The sequence below is a fragment of the Fusarium fujikuroi genome, chromosome FFUJ_chr08 (genome assembly GCF_900079805.1).
Source record: "Fusarium fujikuroi IMI 58289 draft genome, chromosome FFUJ_chr08".
Lineage (NCBI taxonomy): Eukaryota > Fungi > Ascomycota > Sordariomycetes > Hypocreales > Nectriaceae > Fusarium > Fusarium fujikuroi.
In genome coordinates, this window is record NC_036629.1 from 2,414,224 (window position 1) to 2,436,704 (window position 22,481).

General features: G+C 47.9%; 9 protein-coding genes and 4 non-coding genes; 3 read left to right on the plus strand and 10 right to left on the minus strand.

Annotated features, from left to right (window-relative positions):
• Positions 1-338: 338 nt before the first annotated feature.
• Positions 339-917, minus strand: FFUJ_12598 (uncharacterized protein; the record flags this gene model as incomplete). XM_023582222.1 has 2 exons in its annotated part: positions 339-690; positions 781-917. The coding sequence occupies 2 exons, from the start codon at positions 915-917 to the stop codon at positions 339-341; spliced, it is 489 nt and encodes a 162-aa protein (XP_023435196.1).
• Positions 918-2,471: 1,554 nt separating this feature from the next.
• Positions 2,472-4,585, minus strand: FFUJ_12599 (uncharacterized protein; the record flags this gene model as incomplete). XM_023582223.1 has 2 exons in its annotated part: positions 2,472-4,403; positions 4,472-4,585. The coding sequence occupies 2 exons, from the start codon at positions 4,583-4,585 to the stop codon at positions 2,472-2,474; spliced, it is 2,046 nt and encodes a 681-aa protein (XP_023434784.1).
• Positions 4,586-5,606: 1,021 nt separating this feature from the next.
• FFUJ_12600 (related to fluconazole resistance protein (FLU1)) lies at positions 5,607-7,207 on the plus strand (the record flags this gene model as incomplete). XM_023582224.1 has 2 exons in its annotated part: positions 5,607-5,750; positions 5,801-7,207. The coding sequence occupies 2 exons, from the start codon at positions 5,607-5,609 to the stop codon at positions 7,205-7,207; spliced, it is 1,551 nt and encodes a 516-aa protein (XP_023434785.1).
• Positions 7,208-7,441: 234 nt separating this feature from the next.
• On the minus strand, positions 7,442-8,853 carry FFUJ_12601 (related to hydrolases or acyltransferases (alpha/beta hydrolase superfamily); the record flags this gene model as incomplete). XM_023582225.1 has 2 exons in its annotated part: positions 7,442-8,752; positions 8,806-8,853. 2 exons carry the CDS (start codon positions 8,851-8,853, stop codon positions 7,442-7,444), a joined length of 1,359 nt encoding a protein of 452 aa, XP_023434786.1.
• Positions 8,854-9,471: 618 nt separating this feature from the next.
• tRNA lies at positions 9,472-9,578 on the minus strand. Its single transcript has one exon. It is a non-coding gene (tRNA).
• A 348-nt stretch (positions 9,579-9,926) lies between these two features.
• On the minus strand, positions 9,927-10,025 carry tRNA. The gene has a single exon. It is a non-coding gene (tRNA).
• Positions 10,026-10,708: 683 nt separating this feature from the next.
• FFUJ_r11 lies at positions 10,709-10,824 on the plus strand. The gene has a single exon (XR_002792813.1). It is a non-coding gene; the product is annotated as a ribosomal RNA (ribosomal RNA).
• A 1,025-nt stretch (positions 10,825-11,849) lies between these two features.
• On the minus strand, positions 11,850-13,450 carry FFUJ_12602 (uncharacterized protein; the record flags this gene model as incomplete). XM_023582226.1 has 4 exons in its annotated part: positions 11,850-12,419; positions 12,465-12,692; positions 12,738-13,027; positions 13,075-13,450. The coding sequence occupies 4 exons, from the start codon at positions 13,448-13,450 to the stop codon at positions 11,850-11,852; spliced, it is 1,464 nt and encodes a 487-aa protein (XP_023434787.1).
• A 533-nt stretch (positions 13,451-13,983) lies between these two features.
• Positions 13,984-15,070, minus strand: FFUJ_12603 (related to aliphatic nitrilase; the record flags this gene model as incomplete). XM_023582229.1 has 3 exons in its annotated part: positions 13,984-14,199; positions 14,253-14,841; positions 14,898-15,070. The coding sequence occupies 3 exons, from the start codon at positions 15,068-15,070 to the stop codon at positions 13,984-13,986; spliced, it is 978 nt and encodes a 325-aa protein (XP_023434788.1).
• Positions 15,071-15,673: 603 nt separating this feature from the next.
• FFUJ_12604 (related to glycosyl hydrolase family 43 protein) lies at positions 15,674-17,235 on the minus strand (the record flags this gene model as incomplete). XM_023582230.1 has 5 exons in its annotated part: positions 15,674-16,330; positions 16,391-16,555; positions 16,609-16,996; positions 17,044-17,087; positions 17,143-17,235. The coding sequence occupies 5 exons, from the start codon at positions 17,233-17,235 to the stop codon at positions 15,674-15,676; spliced, it is 1,347 nt and encodes a 448-aa protein (XP_023434789.1).
• A 916-nt stretch (positions 17,236-18,151) lies between these two features.
• On the minus strand, positions 18,152-19,961 carry FFUJ_12605 (related to lactose permease; the record flags this gene model as incomplete). XM_023582231.1 has 5 exons in its annotated part: positions 18,152-19,054; positions 19,106-19,285; positions 19,334-19,448; positions 19,498-19,653; positions 19,705-19,961. 5 exons carry the CDS (start codon positions 19,959-19,961, stop codon positions 18,152-18,154), a joined length of 1,611 nt encoding a protein of 536 aa, XP_023434790.1.
• Positions 19,962-20,585: 624 nt separating this feature from the next.
• tRNA lies at positions 20,586-20,689 on the minus strand. Its single transcript has one exon. It is a non-coding gene (tRNA).
• A 421-nt stretch (positions 20,690-21,110) lies between these two features.
• Positions 21,111-21,845, plus strand: FFUJ_12606 (uncharacterized protein; the record flags this gene model as incomplete). The annotated part of the gene is made up of 1 exon (XM_023582232.1): positions 21,111-21,845. One exon carries the CDS (start codon positions 21,111-21,113, stop codon positions 21,843-21,845), a length of 735 nt encoding a protein of 244 aa, XP_023434791.1.
• Between the last annotated feature and the right edge of the window lie 636 nt (positions 21,846-22,481).

A 22,481-nucleotide genomic window follows, 5' to 3' on the forward strand; every position in this document is an offset into this window, starting at 1 on the left:
AATTAATAATAATAATAAAAAAAATTATAAAGTATATATAATATAATTATAAAGGTTATAATATTGAAAATATTAAAAAAAGTAACTTACTTACTTAAACAACTTACTTATTAATTAATTATATTAACTTTTTAATTATAATAAAAAGATATTAATATAAATATTATTAAACTTAAAAAAAGGAACTTTTAAAATATTTTTTTTATATACTTTAAAATTAAAATTTAAGTTTAATTTAAACTTAAAAGTTATATAACTTTATAAAGGCTTAAGTAAAGGTTAAACCCTTAATATAATATTAATAAAAAAGTAGTAATTTAAACTAAAGATACTTAGTCTTATATCTTAACTTGTCCTTGGCTTTGCTTTAAATCTTTTATACTACTTAACCAGGCCACTTTATGTTTGCAGAATTGCTTATCGCCTGGCTTTAGCACTGTTTCTATAAGCTTAAAATCATTAACTGTGCCCCCTCTTAGGACACTAACACCTGCATAAGCCGAAGACCGTCGGTACATAAGCGATCCGCACGTTATGCAGAAGAAATTGGTTATTGCGCTTCTATCTCTCTCAATTGTATCCGACTGGCTGAACAGTTTGAGGTTCTCTTCACCACGGACATGCTTTAGGTGTGTGTCGAGAACAACGATACCAGTGGTGAACATCGAAGCCGTGATCTTGCGACAATCGCTGCAGTGACAGATGAAGGAGAAAACGAAGCCAGGCTTGTTTAAAGGCTGGTGGCCATTAGTGACTGTCTTGGGGTTTCCGGTTGCTTACAGGGGCTTCACCAAGACCAGCTGAACCGCACCACAGTAGCATGTCGCTGTCGCTTCGTCTTCCGTCGACCATCCATCTTGTGCAAGTCCTGCTCGTGGGAAGAATTTTTCGGCTTTGTGGGACTGCTCGGTAGTCATGTTTCTGGATTGAACATACGTATCGGGAGACAGGAGGTGATGTTGAAAGACCCTCACACGTATTGAAGAGATGTAAAGAGTATCTTAATACTGGCAGCCACTTGGTTCTTCAGGTCCCTACCAATGTAGCTCTTCTTCGCAGATATATGGTCCTACCTCTTGTATTTAAATGATGTTGACGGATATCTCGGGTCTCATGTTGAGGTTATCGTAGCAGAAACTCCGCAACTCCGCAAGAAGACTGCGTTGTTCAGTAATCACTATCGCTTTACACAACGTCTGTCAGATATGTTATTATATAACTGGTCCGACACAGACTGTAGAAGCCTGCACAAGACGCGGAAAGTTGACTCAGGTATATAACTAATCAATAACATTAGATCACAGTGCGTGGAAATGGTTCAGGACACCCATATAACTGTATCTTTGGTATTCAATCTCTAATTATTATTAATCGTTTAACTCTTACATACTCCTTTAGATCCTTCAAAATAGACTAGCAGTATGCAATAACTCTTAGCCTATGGTTTACTCCAGCTAACACATTAATCATCCACTTCGTGTATTATGCCATTTCTCTTCAAAGCTTCTACTGAGGCTTATCAAACGAATATCGTGGGGATGACAGGACAGAGGATGTCGCAGACTTGCTGCCAGGTGTGTAGGCAGGCGATGGCTGGGGGTAGTATGCAACTACGGCCGCGTTGACCGAGTCGTGGTGCTCTTTGGCATGTCGGACAATTGAGGACCAGACTCGTCGAGCGTTGATCTTGGTGGATTCCATTGTGTTTGGAATTTGTGGTGTTTTTTTTTTTTGAGGTATTGTAGTTGTATATAGTAGTGGTTTTATAGGGTCGGCTGCAATATGCAGGATATAGTTGTAATGTGGAGATGGTGTATAGATCTTGTGATTGAACTTGTTTGAAGTGTTGATATTAGAGTTGAAGATGCTCTTGAATTGATGTTTGTTTAATGAGTTGCTTGATGATGAGTAGAGTGAAAGACAAAAACTGCCAGGAAATCGCATGCTCTTATATCCTGTTGGACATCCTCTCTCACCTAACATATGACTCTATAGAATTCTCTCGAATTGTCTCCCTGTAAAATTCCTGTTTGACATAACATGATATGTCCTCGTTCAATAGTTCCCTTTCGGGCTTGGACAAACGAGCTATGCAATTTTCGCCGCGTATGATTGGCCACCGGCCCGATGAAAATTTAGTGGCTGCACCCTGTGGCATGCGCTACTGTCAAAATCTTTAGGTCATTTGTCATCTTTGCTTAGAATGTCAACTTGACAATTGCGCCCTTCATTGTGTAGTGACTGTTCTGAGTCATATGAGCTTGTCGTCCACTACGCCCTACAAGTTTTCAGCAATTAAACTTGTCATTCTCGCATTGGTAATCCGATAATCGCAATGACGCTTTTTTCTGACATAGGCGAATGATTTTTTTTACACCGCAATGGATCACGCGATGTGAGCTTACTATTTTTCTTCCTCTCTGTTTTTGGGACGTCAATGTATTGGCTTTTGTTATCGCCGCATTATTAAGCTATTCTATCTCGACAAAGTCAATGCTCCAACCACGTTTTCCCTTGCAGGATATCTCTACGCAAAAACTTCGAGATTGCTCTTCTCTCGTATTTTGCTGCGCGTCCTCTCGGTTCTCTTCCGCGTCTACCATCCGAGTCTTGATTACAGTCCATCCAGATCTTGATCCCTCACTATTATACTCCTTATCTAGATACGCTATCAATCTCTGGACGCGCTCTATGTCCCAAATGCCTTCTCTTGTGTCAGGCCTAGACGCAACCCATCCTTTGATCCAGTTTGCTATAACAGCATCGGACATATGGTAGGCGTTGAGCATCGCAGGGAGCATTCCATATCCGTAGTTGTTGACGATAACGGAGAGGTCATACGGAAGGCCGGCTGCAAGGCGACAGATCTTGCGCAATATGGCTGATCGTTCAGAGGGAGAGAGTCTGGGGCCTGATTCTGGGGAGTACATCAGGTCAAGTCGAAGCGTAGATACGAGGTAATGCGTAAAGCTTGTAGCCGGCCTGACTGGTTCCGGGGCGGAAAGAAGCGTTAGGGGCCTCATATTGATGTCTGCCTCTGGCCCCTCGCCGTCGAAGTCAGGGATGTCTTCCGGCAATAGGCTAGCTCGCCATTGTTCGAGCTCAAGTCTAAGTTCGTCAACACGCTGATCCCACTCCGCGCCTGGTCGAAGATTGGACCTCCATTTCTCTTCCAAATCATTCACTCTGGGCATGATGTAGAGCAGCCTATCATAGGGCAGCGTAGAGCCAGCGAGATACTGGACGAGAGACCGTGACGCCTCAGATGATACAACTTGCTCCTGGATCGAATGTGTCCCCTCATAGATCTCCAAAAGGGCTGCTATCCTTGAGAAAGCCGAGACCAGAGATTCTCCAATAGTTGTCTCCCTCACAAGGCTCAGATGGGTCGACAGGAACTCGACCGCTGCGCGACCATGTACGCACCATAGCCTCATCTGCGCTCTTCTTAGTTCAAAGTGTGCCAGTAACAAGACTGTACTAAGCCAAGACACAATCTTCTCTCGTCTCCCAGGGCCGTGTTCGTTTCCCGGTGTCGGCATGTCTGGGTTCATATCCTCTATCGGAATGTTCCCAACATCTCCTAGAGCTATGACAAAGTGTTCTAGTGCGTGTATCGCTGCCTGACTCCGTAGCTGCTGTCCCATGTTGGACTTGGAGACTTTGAGAGCTGACAAGGCTAAAGCGGCATGGTAAAATGATGCACTGAGAAACCCGGCATCCATGATATCGTTTAGATATAGGAGTGTGAGGACACCGTATGGCGATGTATCCCGAAGGTGATGGTAGTAGAGCATATCCTCGGGAAACTTCATGCTCTCAAGAAGCCCTTGAGGGATGATCGGCGCAGTGTGAAGTCCATTGAAGAATTGACTACTTCTCGGGGTCGGAACCTGTGTTCTTGAAGCTAGCTGTGGAGATGAGACGCTCAATGGCCCGAAGAATGGGAAAGAAGTTTGGTGACTTTGGTCCGATGTAGCAACTGGTGACACGATGTATGGTAAGCCCCCACGGATACTTCCAGCCAGTGCCGGCGCGTCAACATCGGCGTCAGGTATTAATCCAGAGTCCCAAGCCGCGGGTGTATCAGAAGAAGAAAGTGCGGCAGTTACGTCGGAGCTATTATTTGCCTGACCAGCATCGTAAGAAGGGGTTTGAGCCGCAATGGTATCATTCTGCAACTCTGGTGCTGGAGCTACATACGAAGAATAGTACTCAGGTGCCGGACTCTGTTCTTCTTCGCCTTGTGGTGCATCTTCAACACTACCTCGCCTGTCTGAAGACTCGGCTATCGCTTGGCCTGACCGTGTCCTGCGGGGAGAGTCATGAGCGAACAGCTTGTTCTGATCTTTGAAGATGATCTGGTTTGCATAACCACCGCATGGCATGTACAAGCGTGTGCACTGTGGATACCACGAATCAGTAACTCAGCCCTATGGAGATGGCATACGAGTCATTGGCAAAGACCTACGTTATTGCATTCTGGCTTTGTCTCGTCACATTTCAGCCGCCGAGCTCGGCACGTGACGCAGCCATTGCGGTTGCGAGTCTTGACGTTTCGCCGTCGTACAACACGGCCAGACATTGCTCTGCACAAGCGTAATTAACAGTGATCGGAATTGGCGGAAATGAACGAGCCAGGTCAGCGTGTTGGACGCTTCCTTACTACCAAACAAACTGAAGAGCCTGAGTGATTGCCGATGACGAACGATCGTATAGAATAGCCCTATTGGGACATTTCAGACGAGCGGGGACTGCATGCAAAGTTGATTGTCGTTCTAGACCCGATTGGGCAAAGGCCCGTCGACTTATGCATATTGTAAACTGCCGACACAATTCTCTTGTCTGCTGTGCGAAATCTTACAATGATTCGCAAGGCTGAAGGGTGCATCGCCGCATGATTACATCACAGACTCATCGACCTCGAATCAATTTCACGGTTGTCATGGTCAAGATATAGAGAGTGACTTGGTCATTCGCGACGTGCACAGCCAGTTACATCTGCCGTCTCTAAGCTTCGTTCACTTGATGAGATGGAGCTCCCGACATTGTAGCCAGGCGAAGAATCGGCCAGACAAGATCCTTCAAGTACACGAACATGAGGAATGGATCCCATGGAAGTACACATTGGCGCTCTTGAGCGCAATCTCTTGATGAATCCTTCTGTGTCCGGACTATAACCATGTTTACGCCTCTTGCGAGCATTCTGATAGTCAGGCAATTGTCAGCTAAAGTACAAGAAAGAGGTGGGACTAAGGCAATGCCGAACGTCTCTAATATGAACAGCATTGCTATTGGGCCGAATTGATTGAGTAGACTCGAGGTCAACCAACGAACAAATATCGATGGCGAAATGCATGGTCCCACAATGGCTTGCCGCTTGCAGCGTCCCCAAGCGGAAATACTGAACGGGCTTCCAGCCAAGAGAAGGATTGTTTAAGTCTGAGAATATCCTACCTTTTCGAGCAATGCACACCTTGTTCCTGTTCGTGTGACGTTCCAAAATCCTCCAATATACTATCTGTGGTGATAATAATTGCATTTGTAATCCCGATTCGTCAGACGCCACATTCTTATACACAAGACGGCAATCATTTCATATCGTTATGGAGGTCTCAAAGGCGATATCGGATCCCGAACCAGGATTGTTGATGCTTGAGAAGAAGACATCATTCGAGTCGCAACAAACAACAAGGGTCATCGTCACATTCGACAGCAATGATCCAGAGAACCCCAACAACTGGTCCAAGGTATGCGGTTCCCGTATCAACAAAGGATTCCAAGTACTGACAATTGTTAGGCCAAGAAGAGATTTGTAGTCTTTACTCTCACGTTGACATTATTCAACAGCACGCTCTCATCATCCCTCCCAGCCAATGCCATGTCACCGATGGCCGCTGAGTTCGGTATCGACGATACACGAGGAAACCCACAGTTGGCACTTCCAATATCACTTTTCCTCGTAGGATACGTCTTCGGACCTCTCCTCTTCGGGCCTCTTTCAGAGCTCCAAGGCCGCAAATACGTTCTCCAAGCGGCCTTTATCGTCTACACCCTATTCACTCTTGCTTGCGCTCTAGCGCCGAACTGGCCGTCAATGTTGGTCTTCCGGCTCATGTCGGGCATTGTCGGCAGCTCGCCTAGCACACTTGGCGGCGGCATCATCGCAGACATACACAGCGACCTAACTCAGAGAGGCAGAGCTCTCACATATTACTACACAGCGAGTATCTGCGCGCCATTGATTGCTCCAACAATAGCTGCCTACTTGGCCCCGATCTCTTGGCGTTGGGCATATTGGTTCGGTCTCATATTTGCAGGTGTGACCATCATTCCGTTGGCATTCTTACCAGAGACCTTTGGACCTACCATCCTTGCCAGGCGTGCGAAAAAGATCAGGCGATCTGCAGTGAAGACTGGTCAGGGCAATGTTGAGACGTATGCCGCGATTGAACTTGAAGCAAAGGGTTGGCGCAACCTCATGAGTGTCGTGCTCATTCGACCACTGCACATGCTCTTCACCGAGCTGATCGTCGCTGCAACAGCTACATATATCGCGCTAGCTTACAGCGTATACTACATGTTCTTTCAGACATATCCTATCGTCTTCAAGGGCACCTACGGGATGTCAAACAAGAAAAGCAGCTTCATGTACTTGCCCATTGCAGGAGGAATCTGCCTTGGCCTGGTAATATTCTTCCTATGGGATGCCTACTACAGACGCTGCAAGAAGGCCGGTCGAACCTGGGCACAGAAGAATGAGTACAGCAGGTTGCCTCTAGCATGCATGGGCGGGCCTCTTCTGGCAATCTCACTCTTCTGGGCTGGCTGGACCGCACGGTCCGATATCTCGTGGGTGTCGCCCATGGTTGCAGGAATTCCGTTCGGAGCTGCTCAGCTTCTCATCAGTATCGCTCTAACGACTTACCTGGGCGATTGCTACGGAGTGTACTCAGCATCGGCCATGGCGGCGGGGACGTGCCTACGAAATCTTGCTGGTGCGGGACTATGTATCGCTGCGGCACCCATGTACACCAAACTCGGTGTTGGATGGGCTTCAACGCTTCTTGGGGTTGTGAGCGTCTTTATGTGTGTTATCCCGTTCATCTTCATTCGATACGGGAATACTATTCGACAACGAAGCAAGTTTTATCAGAGGCTAAAGGCAGAGATGGAATCGTCACAGAGTGAAGCAGAAAGTGATTGAGGCGGAGCTAAAACGACGCATGGTATAAATAAAATGATAGATCCAGGTTGTACTGTTAGATATAATAACGTGAAATAGATGGCAGCAATACTGCTCCGAGGACACTCAGATAACGAAATTATAAATAGCTTGAAACAATTCGAGCCAAAGTGTGTGTGCTTCTCTCACGATGACCTTCTTAAAAAGCTCAGGTTATGATGTCGCCCATTGGACCACAAGTTCCCTTCATGATACTCACTTGGAGGCTTTGTCGAAGACACCCTCAAGCCAGCCCAATGTCTCCTGAGCAAGTTGATTCTCCGCTCCAATTGCACAATGAACCCCAGATCCCAGCTTCGTTTTGAACAAAAAGTAGTGCGCCTGTTTTCCAAAAGCCCTCGCCATCTCCTCTGGCTGTTCCGGAGCAGTCATGTCATCCTGGCCCGAGGCGACAAACACGGGACACCTGATTTTGGCCAGGCTTTGCTTGTCAAGGTTGAACTCTCCCACCATGGTCAACCACTTGAAAGGACTCTTGGTATTCCACGCCCACATTCCTTGGTTGATCGGCCAGCTCAGGGCAGTTGGGAGTTTGGGGTTCTTGAGAAGACTGTAGATCTCACCATCAAAAGCAGTGCTGTTACCTGAAAGGAAGAGCTTGGTCAAAGCTGGAGGGAACTGCTCAAGGATAGAGCGCTGAAGGTTGAGCATGCCGTCAATAGCAAGAACAGCTGCCAATCTGTGCTCATGTGTCGCTGCCAATGGTGCAAGAAGCCCACCAAAAGACATGCCAATGAGAGCGACTCTATCAGGGTCAACATCGTGACGATTGCGAGCATAGTCGACAACGGGGGTGACGGCCTCCCACCACTCGGGCATGAAGCCAAGATTTTGCTTTCGGCGCACTGTCGCTTGTCCTGGTCCTTCATATGTAATGCAGTTCCAGCCACGCTGTATGATCTCACGACAGTTACTATGGTAGAGAGCCTCTTGAGACCCATCGTATCCAGTTCCAACTATGACTGTAGGAATCTTCTTGCCATAGCTAAGGTGTTTCCCAGCGGGGAGTTGAGCATCTCCTGGGTAAAAGTAGGCCGGAACAGTAAACTTGGTTGCCTTTAGCTCAACGAAGGTCGGAGGATTGGGAAGAAGATTGACGGCCTTTGTGAAGCTTGCGTTTTGCTTCTGCCAGAGAATGTCAATACGAGGATCAGACTGATTGCCGTGTAAGAAGAAGTCGGCACCCCTGTAGTAAGATGAGGACCGGAAGTAGGCTGAGCGAGCAGAGACCCAGTCCTTCTTCTTCTCAGCAGCAACAGCCTGTTCACGAATCTTGTCTGCAAGAAACTTGAATTCGTGGTACCAACTCTCGGGATTGTTTGGCTCGATCACAGCAGCTGCTCGGAGGACTTCCCCTGTAGCGCTACCGCCTTCGTTGGCTAAGGAAAGATATTCGCTGAGGATGAATGAGAACTCGGTGTCGTTGCTGAGCTGGAACATGGACGTGGTCGTGTTGGAAATGGTGACATTTGGAGGATATGCTTCGGTCTCATGAGCGTTGGTAACCTGTTTATCTGTCAGCATAGGTTAAAATTAGAGGCTATGTCGAGGAGGAATACCGCTGCAAGGAGCGTGCCCCATGTTATGATGCAAGAGAAAGAGAGCATCCTGAGTAAGATGACGATAGTATTAAACGTGACAGTTGATAGATGATGTGAGATCGTTTCTTGTCGATGGAAAGGAAGACTGTTCTCCAGCATCATGACTTCTTAAATGCCGTTCATCTCGACGGCCTCTTCCTGCACAACGATGTGATGATGTTGGACATGCTCGAATGGGTTACTCGTTTAAGCCTTCACTTCCATGAATCTCTATTCTGAATACTTCGCAAATGATATAATTATCATAAGGCTGAGACTGATCTCGAATGAGATACTGTATTCGGACAAGCGAGTATGCGGCGTTCATGAGCCGTGCTTACATGATGCGTCATGGCTCATGCTGACATACTGAGAACAGCCTTACAGAGTGCCGACATAACCGAGTAAAAAGAACGATCGACTTATAACTGGAGCTTTGAATCGCATCCAATTAATACTTCGTCATATTGATCCCAGCAAGTTGGGGTCCGCTGCGACATTGGCATAGATCGTGCTGGTCAGTACCTGTGGCTGGGTCATTTCAGCAGTTTCATAGGGAAAATGTGAACTTGAATTGGCTGTCTTTGAGCCACTCGTCAACGCGGAAGATCAAAAAGAGAGATACGATCAAAAAGACAGTTTCTTGTCGGTGGAGAGGCTCGAACTCTCGACCTTTGGATTACTCTGATCTGGGACCAAATCACGCTTCGTGCTATGAGACCAACGCTCTAACCAACTGAGCCACACCGACAGTGCTTTTTGAGTGGGTTGGGATGCCCACTCAATTTGTTGGCGGAGAGCGAAAGAATTGCCATACAAGAATTGATTTGATGAAGTCGAAGCTGATCAATAATTGGCAGCATGATAGGTAGCAGGGATATCATAGGACTGTTATTCCAAGACGCGCCTCAATCAAGGATATTGCCCCAGTAGCCAGGCATAAAGACCCTGCGTCATCCAGTCTGCACGCTAAGACGACCAGGACCTTGAACACGAAGTTCCTGATGTTACCCATTCATATGGTTCTTCAACGCTAGACACTTTCCAGTCAAGTAGACCAGACCCACCGGCAACTAGCGAGGAGAGCAAAAAGGAAACATGCGGTTTGTGTGGATCGAACACACGACCTTCAGATATCGGATGATAGTGATTGAAGTTGGACTTCAGTCTGACGCTCTCCCAACTGAGCTAAACCCGCTTGTTGCTTTGCCGCAATTTGACGGGCACCATAGACGACTCCCGGCCACGAACCACGGACTCTTGAGCTTGGGATTATGCACTGATTCGGTCGAGTTTGTTGAATCACTTCCTCAATCTACAGTTATGGGAGTTCCAATGACAATTGAGCAGCATAGCCAACCAGAACTTGTTGGGTCGTTGGCGCGTGCGATTGATGTTGGCCTGTCTTGCCGCCACTTGCCATGGCGAAATTGTTTGAGTCCAAGCTCAAGGGTAAGCTTTGATGTATGGCCGAAAAAGTCAATTGGCATATCTTCCCTGAGACCATGAAGCCGACTCTCTATTAAACTGGGCATAGTGCTTGCATATTGACTGTTTACCATTGCCTGATTTTGGACAGGTAGTATCGTGGAAATAAGCTTGTTTTGATGTTGATGCGATTGAGGTGAGTTCAGTGGATGCCAACCATGTGGTCAGCGATCCACTGGAGTAGGATTTTAACCACTGTAGCGAATTAAATTGACTCATTGTGACTCAATCGATAAGAAGTTACCTGATCTTCTGTAAGGGGTAGTAAAGACAGAAGAATAACTCAAAGAAACAATACCACCAGATGTTGTGAGTAAAGAGAAAAGATAGTGGGTGATGGGATTACTGTGAAGTCGTCGATATAGGTCAAGAGACAGGCTCTGTCTTGCACATACGACCATACCTGCAGGAAAATACGGGATCCCGTCCGCTCTCCCATAGTCAAGCCTGTAAGGGGCGGATCAGTAGTTGGGTCGGTGACGACCAGCGAATCCCCGCTGTTGTATGTTTTTGCTGGCTCTGTCTGTGACCTGCATCACTTTTTGGCTGTCGCCAAGTGCGCGGTTGTGACCGTGCTGAGCAAACTGATCCTTAGCCGTCTGCTTGTCGTGTTGATCTTGTAGCTCAATAAGCTATAAGAAGCAGTCAATAGTTGCTGGGCAGACAGCAACCCAGACATCCAGTAAGTAAATGCAGTACGATGATTCAGCGATAAAAAGAGAACCAGCGCAAATTGAAGCTCCGAGAAATGGTGCCTGCAAAAGAGGTAGGTACTTGAAGCCATTCAATTGCCTGTCTGTTGGGCTCTAGGTGCTGGCTCTGTCAGCTCTAGCGACTTTGCAAGACGTTGTGTTGACAGGAGAAGGAAATGTACCTTTTGCGTTGATGGCTCTTGAGTGCCGCCGTAGCGAGCGCATGGTCGCAAATACAGGGGTTATCCCCTGATGGTACAGACGTGTTATCGCACTGATAAGCCGTCTTATCGGAAGTACCCATTTGTGGCTGGTCAGTTCGACAACGATCTGAAGGCCCCATTATTGTTAGAGGACACGCAATGCCACTCAGTACGCAAGCACCTCGACGTGTCACATCGCGTCGCGTTATATCATGCCAAGTCCTCGTCCGCACGCGTGACTGAGCACGGATGCTCCCTGTCACTGTGTAATTAATAACGCACTTCTTTTCAGAACACTTTCCGAGCGTCACCATTTAGTCCCCATCGCTTCTAGTGCCGTTAGAGGTAGTCCTGATGATGCTCATGATACCAGAGGATTCACAGCTGCTAGCGCGCTCATTTGACAAACTCTCAAGTCCTTTGTCTCATTGTGACCCCTCCTCATGCCAATCATTTCCAGCTGCCTACCTGAAGATCAAATACATATCGCGCAAAGCTAAAAGGGCCGCCAGTGGCGTCATGCGCAGTCTGCCCTAGGGGTTCATAAGCCAGGACACCATGATGGACACGTCGTAGCGCGAAGCACCGTCGGAGCCTTTGTTCAACATCTTCATGTGACATAACGAGAGCTAGACGTGACCTAGATAAACCACGGGACCGGAACATCGCCCTCAACAAACTGCAACCAATCGACACGCTGGCAAGCTTTCCCTATACTCCGGAGATCCTGCTGTTTCCAGATACCCTTGATAATATCTCGTAGAACTTTGATGTTGCCAATGCTCCTCACGCTGTCCATTCTGTCAAGGGTATGCAGAATGCTGACTCGATCTTGCTCATCGACTTCACACGCGATGATAAACACTGGCCATGGACTGGTTGCAACATCTAGGCTTTTCAAAATTCCCAGGGCTTGTTGTACGTAAGCCGGCCGCGTGAAATCATCCTCCGCGATGGAATGAACGCGTTGGAGATAGAGCAGTGCCGCTAGACGATACAACTCAGCGATAGCCAAAATGCGATGTGATCTTAAACTATCAGAGCACTCGATGGGCGCAACCAACTGTCGCAGGTTGTAAAGCTTCATTGCCAAATCGCACCTTTGCAGCGTTGAGGTGCTCAGACAATCTTGTGCCGAGTGTAGTCGCATCATGTTGATCTCATCAATGATCTCAAGGACCTCCACAGAACATCCCAAAGACCCCACGATCTGGACCAGAGTCAGAAGAGTGGACGTTAGAACGGGGGCACTTACGAGAAACTTGTCACCACTGAAAGCGCAAAGAGCGGATGTTGACACGGAGCCAGGGCTTTCGTTAAGTCGCCATGACGGATAGTTGAAAGCAGCCAATACATCATGATATAGCCACCAGGTAAGCAGGAAATCCGAGCTTGAGCCAGGGGTATCTGTGCACTGTCGCCTTATTATCTCCTTCGCTCCGTTCAAATGAATGTGCCAATTGTGCTCTTCTCTATCAAAGACCTGTGAAGCATTAGTTACGGTAGCCCAATTTCTGGTCATACGGACATCATAAACACAAAGCATCATTACTGCTGCAAGCTGGACTTGATTGGTCGATGCACATTTTGACCTCGTACTACTTGCGAGAGATATTGACAAGTTCCGGACGGCTTTCAGTTTGAACGACATTGCATCAGCTATCGAGTTTGAGTAGTGGATCATTGCTACGGCTATCATTGCATTGAGCAACGCAAGAGCTGAATTGTCTTGGCTTGATAAAGCCATGGGTAGTAATGTCGAACAAAAGCCATTTTGAGCTTGAGTTGTAGAGATCATTGGGGATATAATGTTTTGATCTGGTTCCGTTAGCCATTGCCCAAGGGGAATGGAGAATTTCACACACAATAACCGAGGAGCATGCCTGCACGATCGAGCAAGGGGCCGTGAAGTGTGAGACTGCGTCGAGGTCGTTGTCGGAAGAGGTCCACAAGCATATGGCCACCACTATTTGTGAAAGCAATATCAATATCTGACATGGATGTGTTCAAGAAGTATTTGCCATAGTAAACCGATCCTGATGGTGTTGCTGGGGGCCGATGCTCAGCAGGGTCACGTTTTCTCCGCCGTCCATCATGACGATCTGGCCAGAGAAGTTGAAGGCCATACCCAAGACACTTTCTTTGCGTCCGAATGCAGTTATTACAACTCGGAGTTGCCCTATCACAGCCGATCTTGCGCCCTACACTTGTCAGCTTGAAGACCACCATAGAATATGTCATCTTACGTTTGCAGGTCCAACAGCTTTGTTTCGGCAGCATCTCCGGTCTACCTCCCAAAAGTGAGCGACACTGATTATCACGAGCTACTTTTCGGGAGGAAAATTAGAATCCTTGGACGAATTGTCAGTTTGTTCTAGTATCTTGTCACTACCATCCTTGATGGGAGTCAGCGGGGTCCAGAAGATGATGTGTCATCCGCCAATAATCGCCATATTCGTCAATGATCCGAAACAGGCAATTCGACCCAGCAATCGAGAGTGTCCGATAAGTTCAAGGATTCGTGGAGCATAAGCTGAAAATAGACTGAATAAATGCATGAGAACAGCTATTTTCTAGAGTATTTGAATCCAAAAGGCAATTGGCAGTGTGTGCGATCAGATACTTGAGAGGACGAGTAACTACAAGCGCTATCATGGAAACGAAACCGGGCATGATCCGAACCTTCGCAGAGAGTAAGATCTCCTGAGCCATGGTAATATGAACTTTGGATACTACTGAAAGAGAAACCAGCATTTCGTTATCTCTCCTTGTCACTAATCCACGACGACATGCTTTGCAACCTTCTCGTTGACCTTGAGACTCAGCAGGTCAGGCCGCGCATAATGCCCAACGACGTCAATGAAAGCCTTGGGCTTATCAATATCTCTCAGATTGACCACAGCCGTTATGATGCCCTCTTCACCGTCACCGATAGGCTCTGCAAGTGGCTTGCCGTCGGGCCCAAAGATCATCGAGAATCCGCCACCCGGCTAAATCAGCAGTCAGCAATCTCTCCAGCTTCCATGGGAGTTAGCCATCTTACTGTTTTGGTGACAGGATTGCCTGTCAGCCCGTTTCTTTCCAAGTTCTTTTCGGTGAGAACCTGTGAGGCCACAGCGACAAAAGTTGCCCCTTCAATGGCCATGAACTGACTTGCGCGATAGCTCGCCTCGCCGGTCTCGTGGTACAGCCAAGCAATCTTTTCAGGGTCTGGCATCTCGAACTCAGCTGGCCAACTGGCGATATGGATCTGCACACCCTGTGCATATTCGTTGTATCGAAGCAATGGCTGCAAATGCTCCCAGCAGTTCAACGCGCCGACCTTTCCGAACTTGGTGTCAACGACAACTTTGAGCGATTCGGCCTGTCCTTCGCCCCAGATTGTTCGTTCCACGTGAGTAGGCTTGATCTTTCGTCGATGATGGATAATTTCGCCACTTGTATCGATGAATGATTGTCCCATGTACAGGCTTGCTCCATCTCGCTCGCTGTACCCGAGAACGACGAGCATACCCGCTTTCTTGACAGCTTGTTGGATTCGCTTCATCTGAGGTGAGTCTCGGCGCATAGAATTGGCCATGTACTCGTGGATCCAACCTCCATTGTTGATGACTGGAGATGTCCACATTTGCCTGCATAGCCCTGTTAGCATCATGCGTACATAGTAGATGAAACCATTTTGGCTGACAGATTCCGATCATACCATGGATAACCAGGAATCCAAACTTCTGGAAACCCAAGTACTTGGACTCCATCAACGGCTGCTTTCTCGATCAGGGAGATGGTTTTGTCAACACTTCCTTCTAGGTCGAGCCATACAGGCTCTGCTTGCACGGCACCGACTTTAACAGTTTGGTCCATGATAGGTAGAGTAGATAAGGTTATTACAGTGAGGAGAGACAAGGTTGAGATGGCGCGCTCTGCCACTTTTCTATCCTGATGCTGGAGACGAAGGGTGGTTATTTATACATGGTCAAAATCCATCTTTTGAGACTCCAGGATAATGGATGCTTCATGACGATAGTTGGTGGAGTTGAATTGCCGAGATCCGTGTAGACAGACGACCCAAGGAAATAGTTTGCGATCTCAAACAAGCGCAGCAGACGTCGCGTCGTTGATACTCTTGCTCCAAGACAAGCAAAAGATCCACTATGGGACATACACATCATAAGACCCTGATTACTTATCGCATAATTATGGCCTGTTTTGGATATGAAAGCCGGCATCTAGCCTACTGCTTGCTGCTACCCCGCATGAGCTAATGACCATGTTCGCAAACTCTTGCCTCACGATTTTCACATATGGGTCATCGATTGAGTCAAATTGAATTCAATGACTAGCTTATGTGCAACAAAAGAGCACACTCGACAAATGTGGCTGACAATGTGTGTTCGAGAGGGGCTAGAATTGCTTCCCCTTAGAACACCTTACAACTATACCGTCGGCATCGTCTTTCTGTCCAACTTATGCCGCTGGGGGCATCAGCGCATCCACATCCGGGCCCCATCCATCATCATTGGAGATAGTAATCGTGTTATCCGACCCCTCTTTTAGATCAAAGAAACCCCTGCTGAGTCCCGTCTGAGAAAGATGGCTGGTGGACAAGAACGCAAGCTTCTGAGATTCGCCGTTGACATTGACAGTCGCATATCGTGATCCGGTGTCGCCATTTCGGTACTTAACGTTGATAGTAGCTGTACCACCCGAGCTCTTGATGTTCTTGAAGGTAAGAGTGCCTTTCTTGTCGCCTCCGATGTAGCCGACGGCTTTACCGCCACTGCATTCGCTGCATGAGATGACCCTGGCATCATTGGCCATCGTTGCAGTCTCACCCTCGATCTTTGTCATCTTTGTCTCGGACCAAGTGCCCTTTGAGAGGTTTGGCGACCAGGAGTCGTACCAGCTGAGTGTCACCTTGGAGCCATCGACCTTTAGCGGAAGCCAGACGTAGGTGCTAGCGGCGAGGTTTGTAGAGACCCAGCGATCGCCAATGTAGATGGCATTACCGTTACCGAGGGGCTGAATGTAGCTGACCTGGCTTTGGTAGGTCTTTGATCCAACAGGTGCAAACTCGGTCCAGTTGGACCATGGACCAGACAGTGACTTGGCGTAGCTGTAGATCTATTGGGGTGTTGCGTTAGTAACCTTGAAGTATAGCCAAGGGTCGGAACGGCCGCTTACATTATCATTGGCATTCCATCCGGTCAGATGAGAGCCAAAGATGAAGTAGTATCCGTTCTGTTTCAGCATAGCTGGGGACTCGGCAAAGTACTGCCACTCGTATGTGATCTCAGTGACGTTAAGGTAGTCATCTGACAATGCCATGATTCGCGTTCCATATTCTCGCTACAATTTGATTAGTCCCTGTCCTCTACCAAAGTTCACAGTATAAGGCTTACGTCTTCAGTCATGAGATATGCAGATCCGTCATCATCTTTGAAAAGTCCCATATCGCGACTCTGCCTACCAAGAGGCCTGAAGCTTCGGTGATAGGTATACTTGCCACATACACTATCACCAGTTGCGATACCAACCCGCGCATCCTTGTAGTCTGGGCTGTCGATGTGCATGTAAAGAACATACTTCTTTGTCTGATCGTTGTAAATGACCTTGGGTCTTTCAACGATACGGTTGGGGCCGAGGTCGCCTGCATCGCTGGTGCGGGAGAGGAGAGCACCTCGGTATGTCCATTCGACGAGGTTGGTGGAGGAGTAGCAGTTGACGTTCTGGAAGTATGTCCCGTCTGTCTTGTCCTCGCCAATCATGTAGTAGGTTCCATCAACCTCACTTGAAGAATCAGATTTCTGCCCGACAAGATAGGGTCTGATACTTACATCAAGCCATGGCCGTGAGCTTGGACATGCTCACCAGTGTTGGTCTGGGTGAAATCCTGTCAGCAAAGCACTCATGCACTGAGCTTTCAGTCAACTCACAGCTGTCCATGTTGCTCCAGACACGATGTCAAGAGAAGCCTGAACGGTGCTGGCTGCAAGCACAGCAAGAAGAGTTGAGAAGAAGCGAGGCATCATGCGATCTGGTATGGGACCTCTTCAAAGTACCCAGTTGCAGTTCCTGGAGCTTGATCGGGACCAGCTTCGAGGATCACTCAAGGTTCTTATTATACTTCGCTCCGGCTTAATTCTCTTTGCGGTATGCTCGGACGCCGGCGAGACATGGCCCGATGTGAAGAATCTCTTTTCTGGGGTAAGTCTCCGTTACTTCACACTCGACTTCTGGTTAGCTCTACTCGGGTATTCGGTACTTGGAAACCAGTTTAAGGTTATATGATCGGCATTGCAATTTCCTCCAACGGGTTCTTTCATATGCGCACCAATTTGGAGACCTTGAGTCAATCATAGGAACCTTCCTTTGTGAGTACTTCACATGATCTGCCGGCCCATATGCGGGGCCGACAGTAAACAAGGAGTGAACGGTCTGGGGTAATCGACAGGGGGAGATCCAGTGATGGCCCGGGGATGTCGGAGCCGGGACGAACATACCCTTGTTCCAACGTTACTTGAGCCAAGACTTTTGCACCTCGTGGTACATGTTGCATCGGACCATCGACGGAGCAATGGCATGCTTCCTTCACCGTCTGAACTCTCATACCATGTTGCAAATCCAGTCTGACAGTTGGCATGGTCCACTCAAGGTTCGTGGCGACATGCAGTCAGTGATACGTCCTCTACCAGGGGCTCGAAGTTATACATGGAGGGTAACAGGAATCGCTGAACTTACGATGATGCACGACTACTACTATTTTCATGTGGCACAAGATCGTCCTCTCGAGAACCGTGAGTGCCTTCCATCGTCATGAGATTCTCTGGTTTCTTCGATATGAACGAGCATTGCGAAGGTATAACATTGCAGATTAACCAGACTCTTTGAGATCTATATGAATATCGACCGACAGTCTTTCTATACCACACAGTTCACAACTATCTAAACATCAATGACCTTTGCCTCATTCTGGTTCATAGTCGCCCGAACCGTCTCAGCAGTCCTAGGCTCCAGTGACTTCTTGACAGGATTAGGGGCATCAAAGACCTCGTTAAGCTCCTCCAGCGTCCGGTCCTTCGTCTCTGGGAAGAAGAAGAAGATAAACACAGCCTCAAGCAGATCCCAGAATACGAAAACAAGATAGAAGTAGTAACCAATCTTCTCGAAGGCTGGTCCCGAAGAGTAGGCCAGGACGAGGGAAATACAGCTAGAAGCCCAGTTGCCCAGTGCTGTTCCCTTGGCTCGTGTCGAGGTAGTGAGTGTCTCTGCGATGTACATGCTTTGTTGGGCGGTCCATCCAAGTGAAAAGACGACACCGAAGAGGAAGACAAACGCGATGGTGGTATTGGCTGCGTTCTTGTTGCTTGCGTCGTCAACAGCCATCTTGGATGTTCCTGTGATGACGGCAAAGATGACTGAACAGAAGAGAATACTGTAAATGAGAAGAGGTCGACGGCCAACACGGTCAGTAAGACGGGCACCGATAACTGAGCCGATTAGTCCAAGAACGTTATTGGTGGCGTTGAGAGCAAGGACAAGCTTCTCATCTTTGATACCAGCCGTGTTCATCATAGCGACAAGGTAGTAGCTTGATAGCGAGTTACCAGATGCTTGACCCATGATAGCCATACCGAGAACACAGATGAGACGTCGCTTGTTGCTGTGCGAGTTCCAGAGCTCACGGTAGTCCCACCATCTCTTGTCTGAAGCCTCAGTCGAGATCTGGGCCATCATCTCCTTCATCTGTAGTTGGACGATGGGATGGTCGACTGATCCCTCGCCGTGATACTTGGCGAGGATGGCGGCAGCTTCATCGTGCTTATCATTGGCGATCAACCATCGGGGCTGTTACTTGGTCAGTAAGTGAGCGGTGGTGATCTTGGCAAAGAGACTTACAGATTCAGGGAGGAAGAATGCAAAGATTGCGACAATGCCCGAGGTGACAAGCTGGATCCAGACTGGGACTCTCCAACCGTTGTTGCCTTTGATGTAAGCACTGCCATAGGTTGCCCAGCCAGCAATGATAGCTCCGACAGGCCACATGCAGTTATAGAGACCGGTGAGAGTACCTCTCCACTAAGCTATGGTCAGAAAGGTTTACGTAGACTTGGCAATGCTGCTTACTTTGGGGTGAGCAAGCTCGCTGACGTAGGTCGGGGCAGCGATACAGCAGTACGAGACACCAAAGCCGAGGAGGAATCGACCACCCATGAACTGAGGCATGGCTTTCGCGGTTGCCCTTCATTATTGTTAGCGCTGTCTGTAGAATGTTTTAGGCAATTACTCACTGAACACAAGTACCGATGATGATGATGAGAGCACCAGTAAACATTCCAGCGCGTCGTCCAAAACGATCAGTGGTGAAAGGGACAGTCGGGGCTGCAGCAATGCTGCCAACATTATAGATCATGAAAACAATACCAGTAGCAGAACCATCAGATTTCCTGTAGCAGATCAGTCAAATGACACTCGCCGCAAGGTGGTTATGAGCGTACATGTCGAAAGTTCTTTGATATGACTTCATTCCGTTCAGTCCACCCATCAAACTGCCATCATAGCCGTTGAGACAACCACAGCAATACGCCACGAAGAGCACAGCATAGAGCTGAAACATAGACGGCGTCCATGGTGAGAACTTGTTGTTCTCAACTTCGTGCGCAATCTCAGTAGCAAGTACCTCTGGCGGCAAGTCATTGGTCAGATCGCGATGGAGTACATCGGACTTCTCAAGCTCGTCACGCTTCTCAGACATGGTGTTGACCTCGTGCAGATGTCTTTGGGTAAAGTTGAAGGGCCCAATGGATGGGAACAAGCATCAATGAGAGACTCACGAGAAGGGGTGAGAGAATCCCTCATGCGAGGCTAAAACCTCTTTTATAGATGACGATCCCAGAATGGACTCATGTTTCCGCGTTAGCTGTTTCTAGCCAGCGGTCGGCGCCGCAGCCGAACATCGCCGGTCGTTTGCGAAAATTAGGCATGACTCGAGAGGGTTCGTTCGGTTCGTGAATAAACTCATGGATAAAATCCGGGGTAGAGGCAAGGAACCAGCATCAAATGGCTCCGGGGAGTCTGCGGGGAAATTCTCAAACTTGATAAAGATCGACAAAACGCTTTGAACTTGGCGAGTCGACTCCGGCTCCGACATCCCCGATTGAAGCGCACCAATTGATTTGGGAGCGAGTGGAGAGGGAGAGAGTCACATGGGGTAAAGACATGCCAGCCTCTTCCGATTCGCACTCGTGCGATGCCTTTTGAGCAAAGGTAGCTAATGACTTGAAACAAATCGTTAAGGATGGCTGAGGCTTCAAACCATTTGACGCGGCAAAAGAGAATCATGGTCGATTGGCGCACGGCGACACGGACAAAAAGAATTGACAAGACTGGGATTCGAACCCAGGCCCCTTTCGAGACTGCGAATCGTTACTAGTTCGAATCGAACCTGAACACAGCGCCTTAGACCGCTCGGCCATCTTGCCTTTTGATTGGATAGATACTAAGCGCCTCTAGTGATAAATAAACACCATCGTCTTTGCATTCAATGGCGAAGCATCTTTCAGTCTCATTGTTCCAGAAAGAGCTGTCCAAGACTTAGCAGTAGCCTCCTTGTATGCACTTCTTTTCACAAACAGCATCAACAGAACTGAGTTTGTTCCGGACACGAACCTCATTGCTATCTCGAATAAGATGTTCTTCACCCAAGTCAAGCTAATAATGTCAGTCAATTCACGGCTTGATTGCCTTACTTTGGCAGACACTCAATGATCCCGGAAGATGTCAATCACTTATCAAAAGATCATAGGTCTAAACGCTACACTTATGAGCTGTCGGTGTCAAGTATAAATACTCCTCCTTCTCTTTTTGCTCGCTTTCCAAGTAATATACCAAGATAACTTTCATTATGGCTTACCGACAGAACGATCATGACCGAACACCGCTTGCATCTGACAGCCAGGCCAACAACGATGCTGCTTACGAGGACTACATGAGACGCTACCGAGCCCGAAATCCCAACTCTAACTGGGAACCCAAGACGAGAAGGATGGTCGGGCCAATGTATAACCCAACGCCATGGCTATCGCCTACTTCTCCTGTCCTTCCTACTCCTTGTTCCGGCGATTGGGACTTTTCTCCTTCTGTCGTTTCTGATGGATACCGTGTTGCGCGAAGCTTACCCCAACCACATGAATCCCTAAGAGTTGGACCTCGAAGAGTTGAACCTCAAATAAGGCGAAACCCTGATGAAAGCCCACAGTGGGAATACATTCCCGGTGAGGGATACAGGCAAGTCGAACCAGGTACACGTTTGGGAGCTAAGCAGCAGCACTACTCGAGGAGAGCGAACGAACAACGGCGGGAAAACGAGCGTAGGTTCTTGACGGATGTGCAATCTGAAGTTGGGAGGGATAATGGATATCCCCAGGTTAGTAGAAGCTACCAGGCCGACAGACGAGAGCCTCGAGATACAAGAATGGGCCTCAATACTAATGCTCGGGCTTCTATTCCTGATATGTGGACTGCTACACCAGAAGCACGGGGGTGGATGGACAACGTACAACGCGAAGTGAACCTTCGAGGATACCATACTAGATTCCCGGGAGGAAGTTTCAGTGAGCGACGTTTCCAACCACGATAATCTCTCTGATATGTAGATTAATGATAGGTTATTTCGTGGTTTAGCATACAAATACGTACATTTGACTAAGCCAAACATGATTCCTCGCGCATAGCGAAATAGAGTTAGTCTTTGAGATTCATGAACAGAAAGCTGCCGTAAGCCAATGTAATCTGAACTTTACATAGATGTTATGTAGCCTCCATGACACACGATCTGACGGTTTGGTGGTCGTAAGCTTACAGGGTGAGTGATAGTTACTACGAGCAGATCAACTTCGACTCAGGCGCTCCTCTCCGGTGCCTGATTAACTGGCACAAGTGAAAACGTTAGAGCGATAGATTGTCGAAGACGAATAGTTTTACTTTGGATGCTAGTTCTGTGGATTTGGACGTAATTGACACCGAATCCCATGGAAAGTGTAGATCCAGGGTAAGCAATTACTTGAAGCCCATGATGGCTGAGGTATGACGAGAGGGCTTGAGCATCAGTCCAAAGAAGTGGAGTTTTTCATGGCTAGAATCAGCCTCAATAAACTTGTACTCCCAGTTACCGCAAGCAGTTTGCGTCGATTATAAGTCATTTGTGTTGAACGCTCTTCGCGTGTTAGGTTCTCACGCTCACGAGCAGAGATGGCCAACCCCACCCACAATTTGA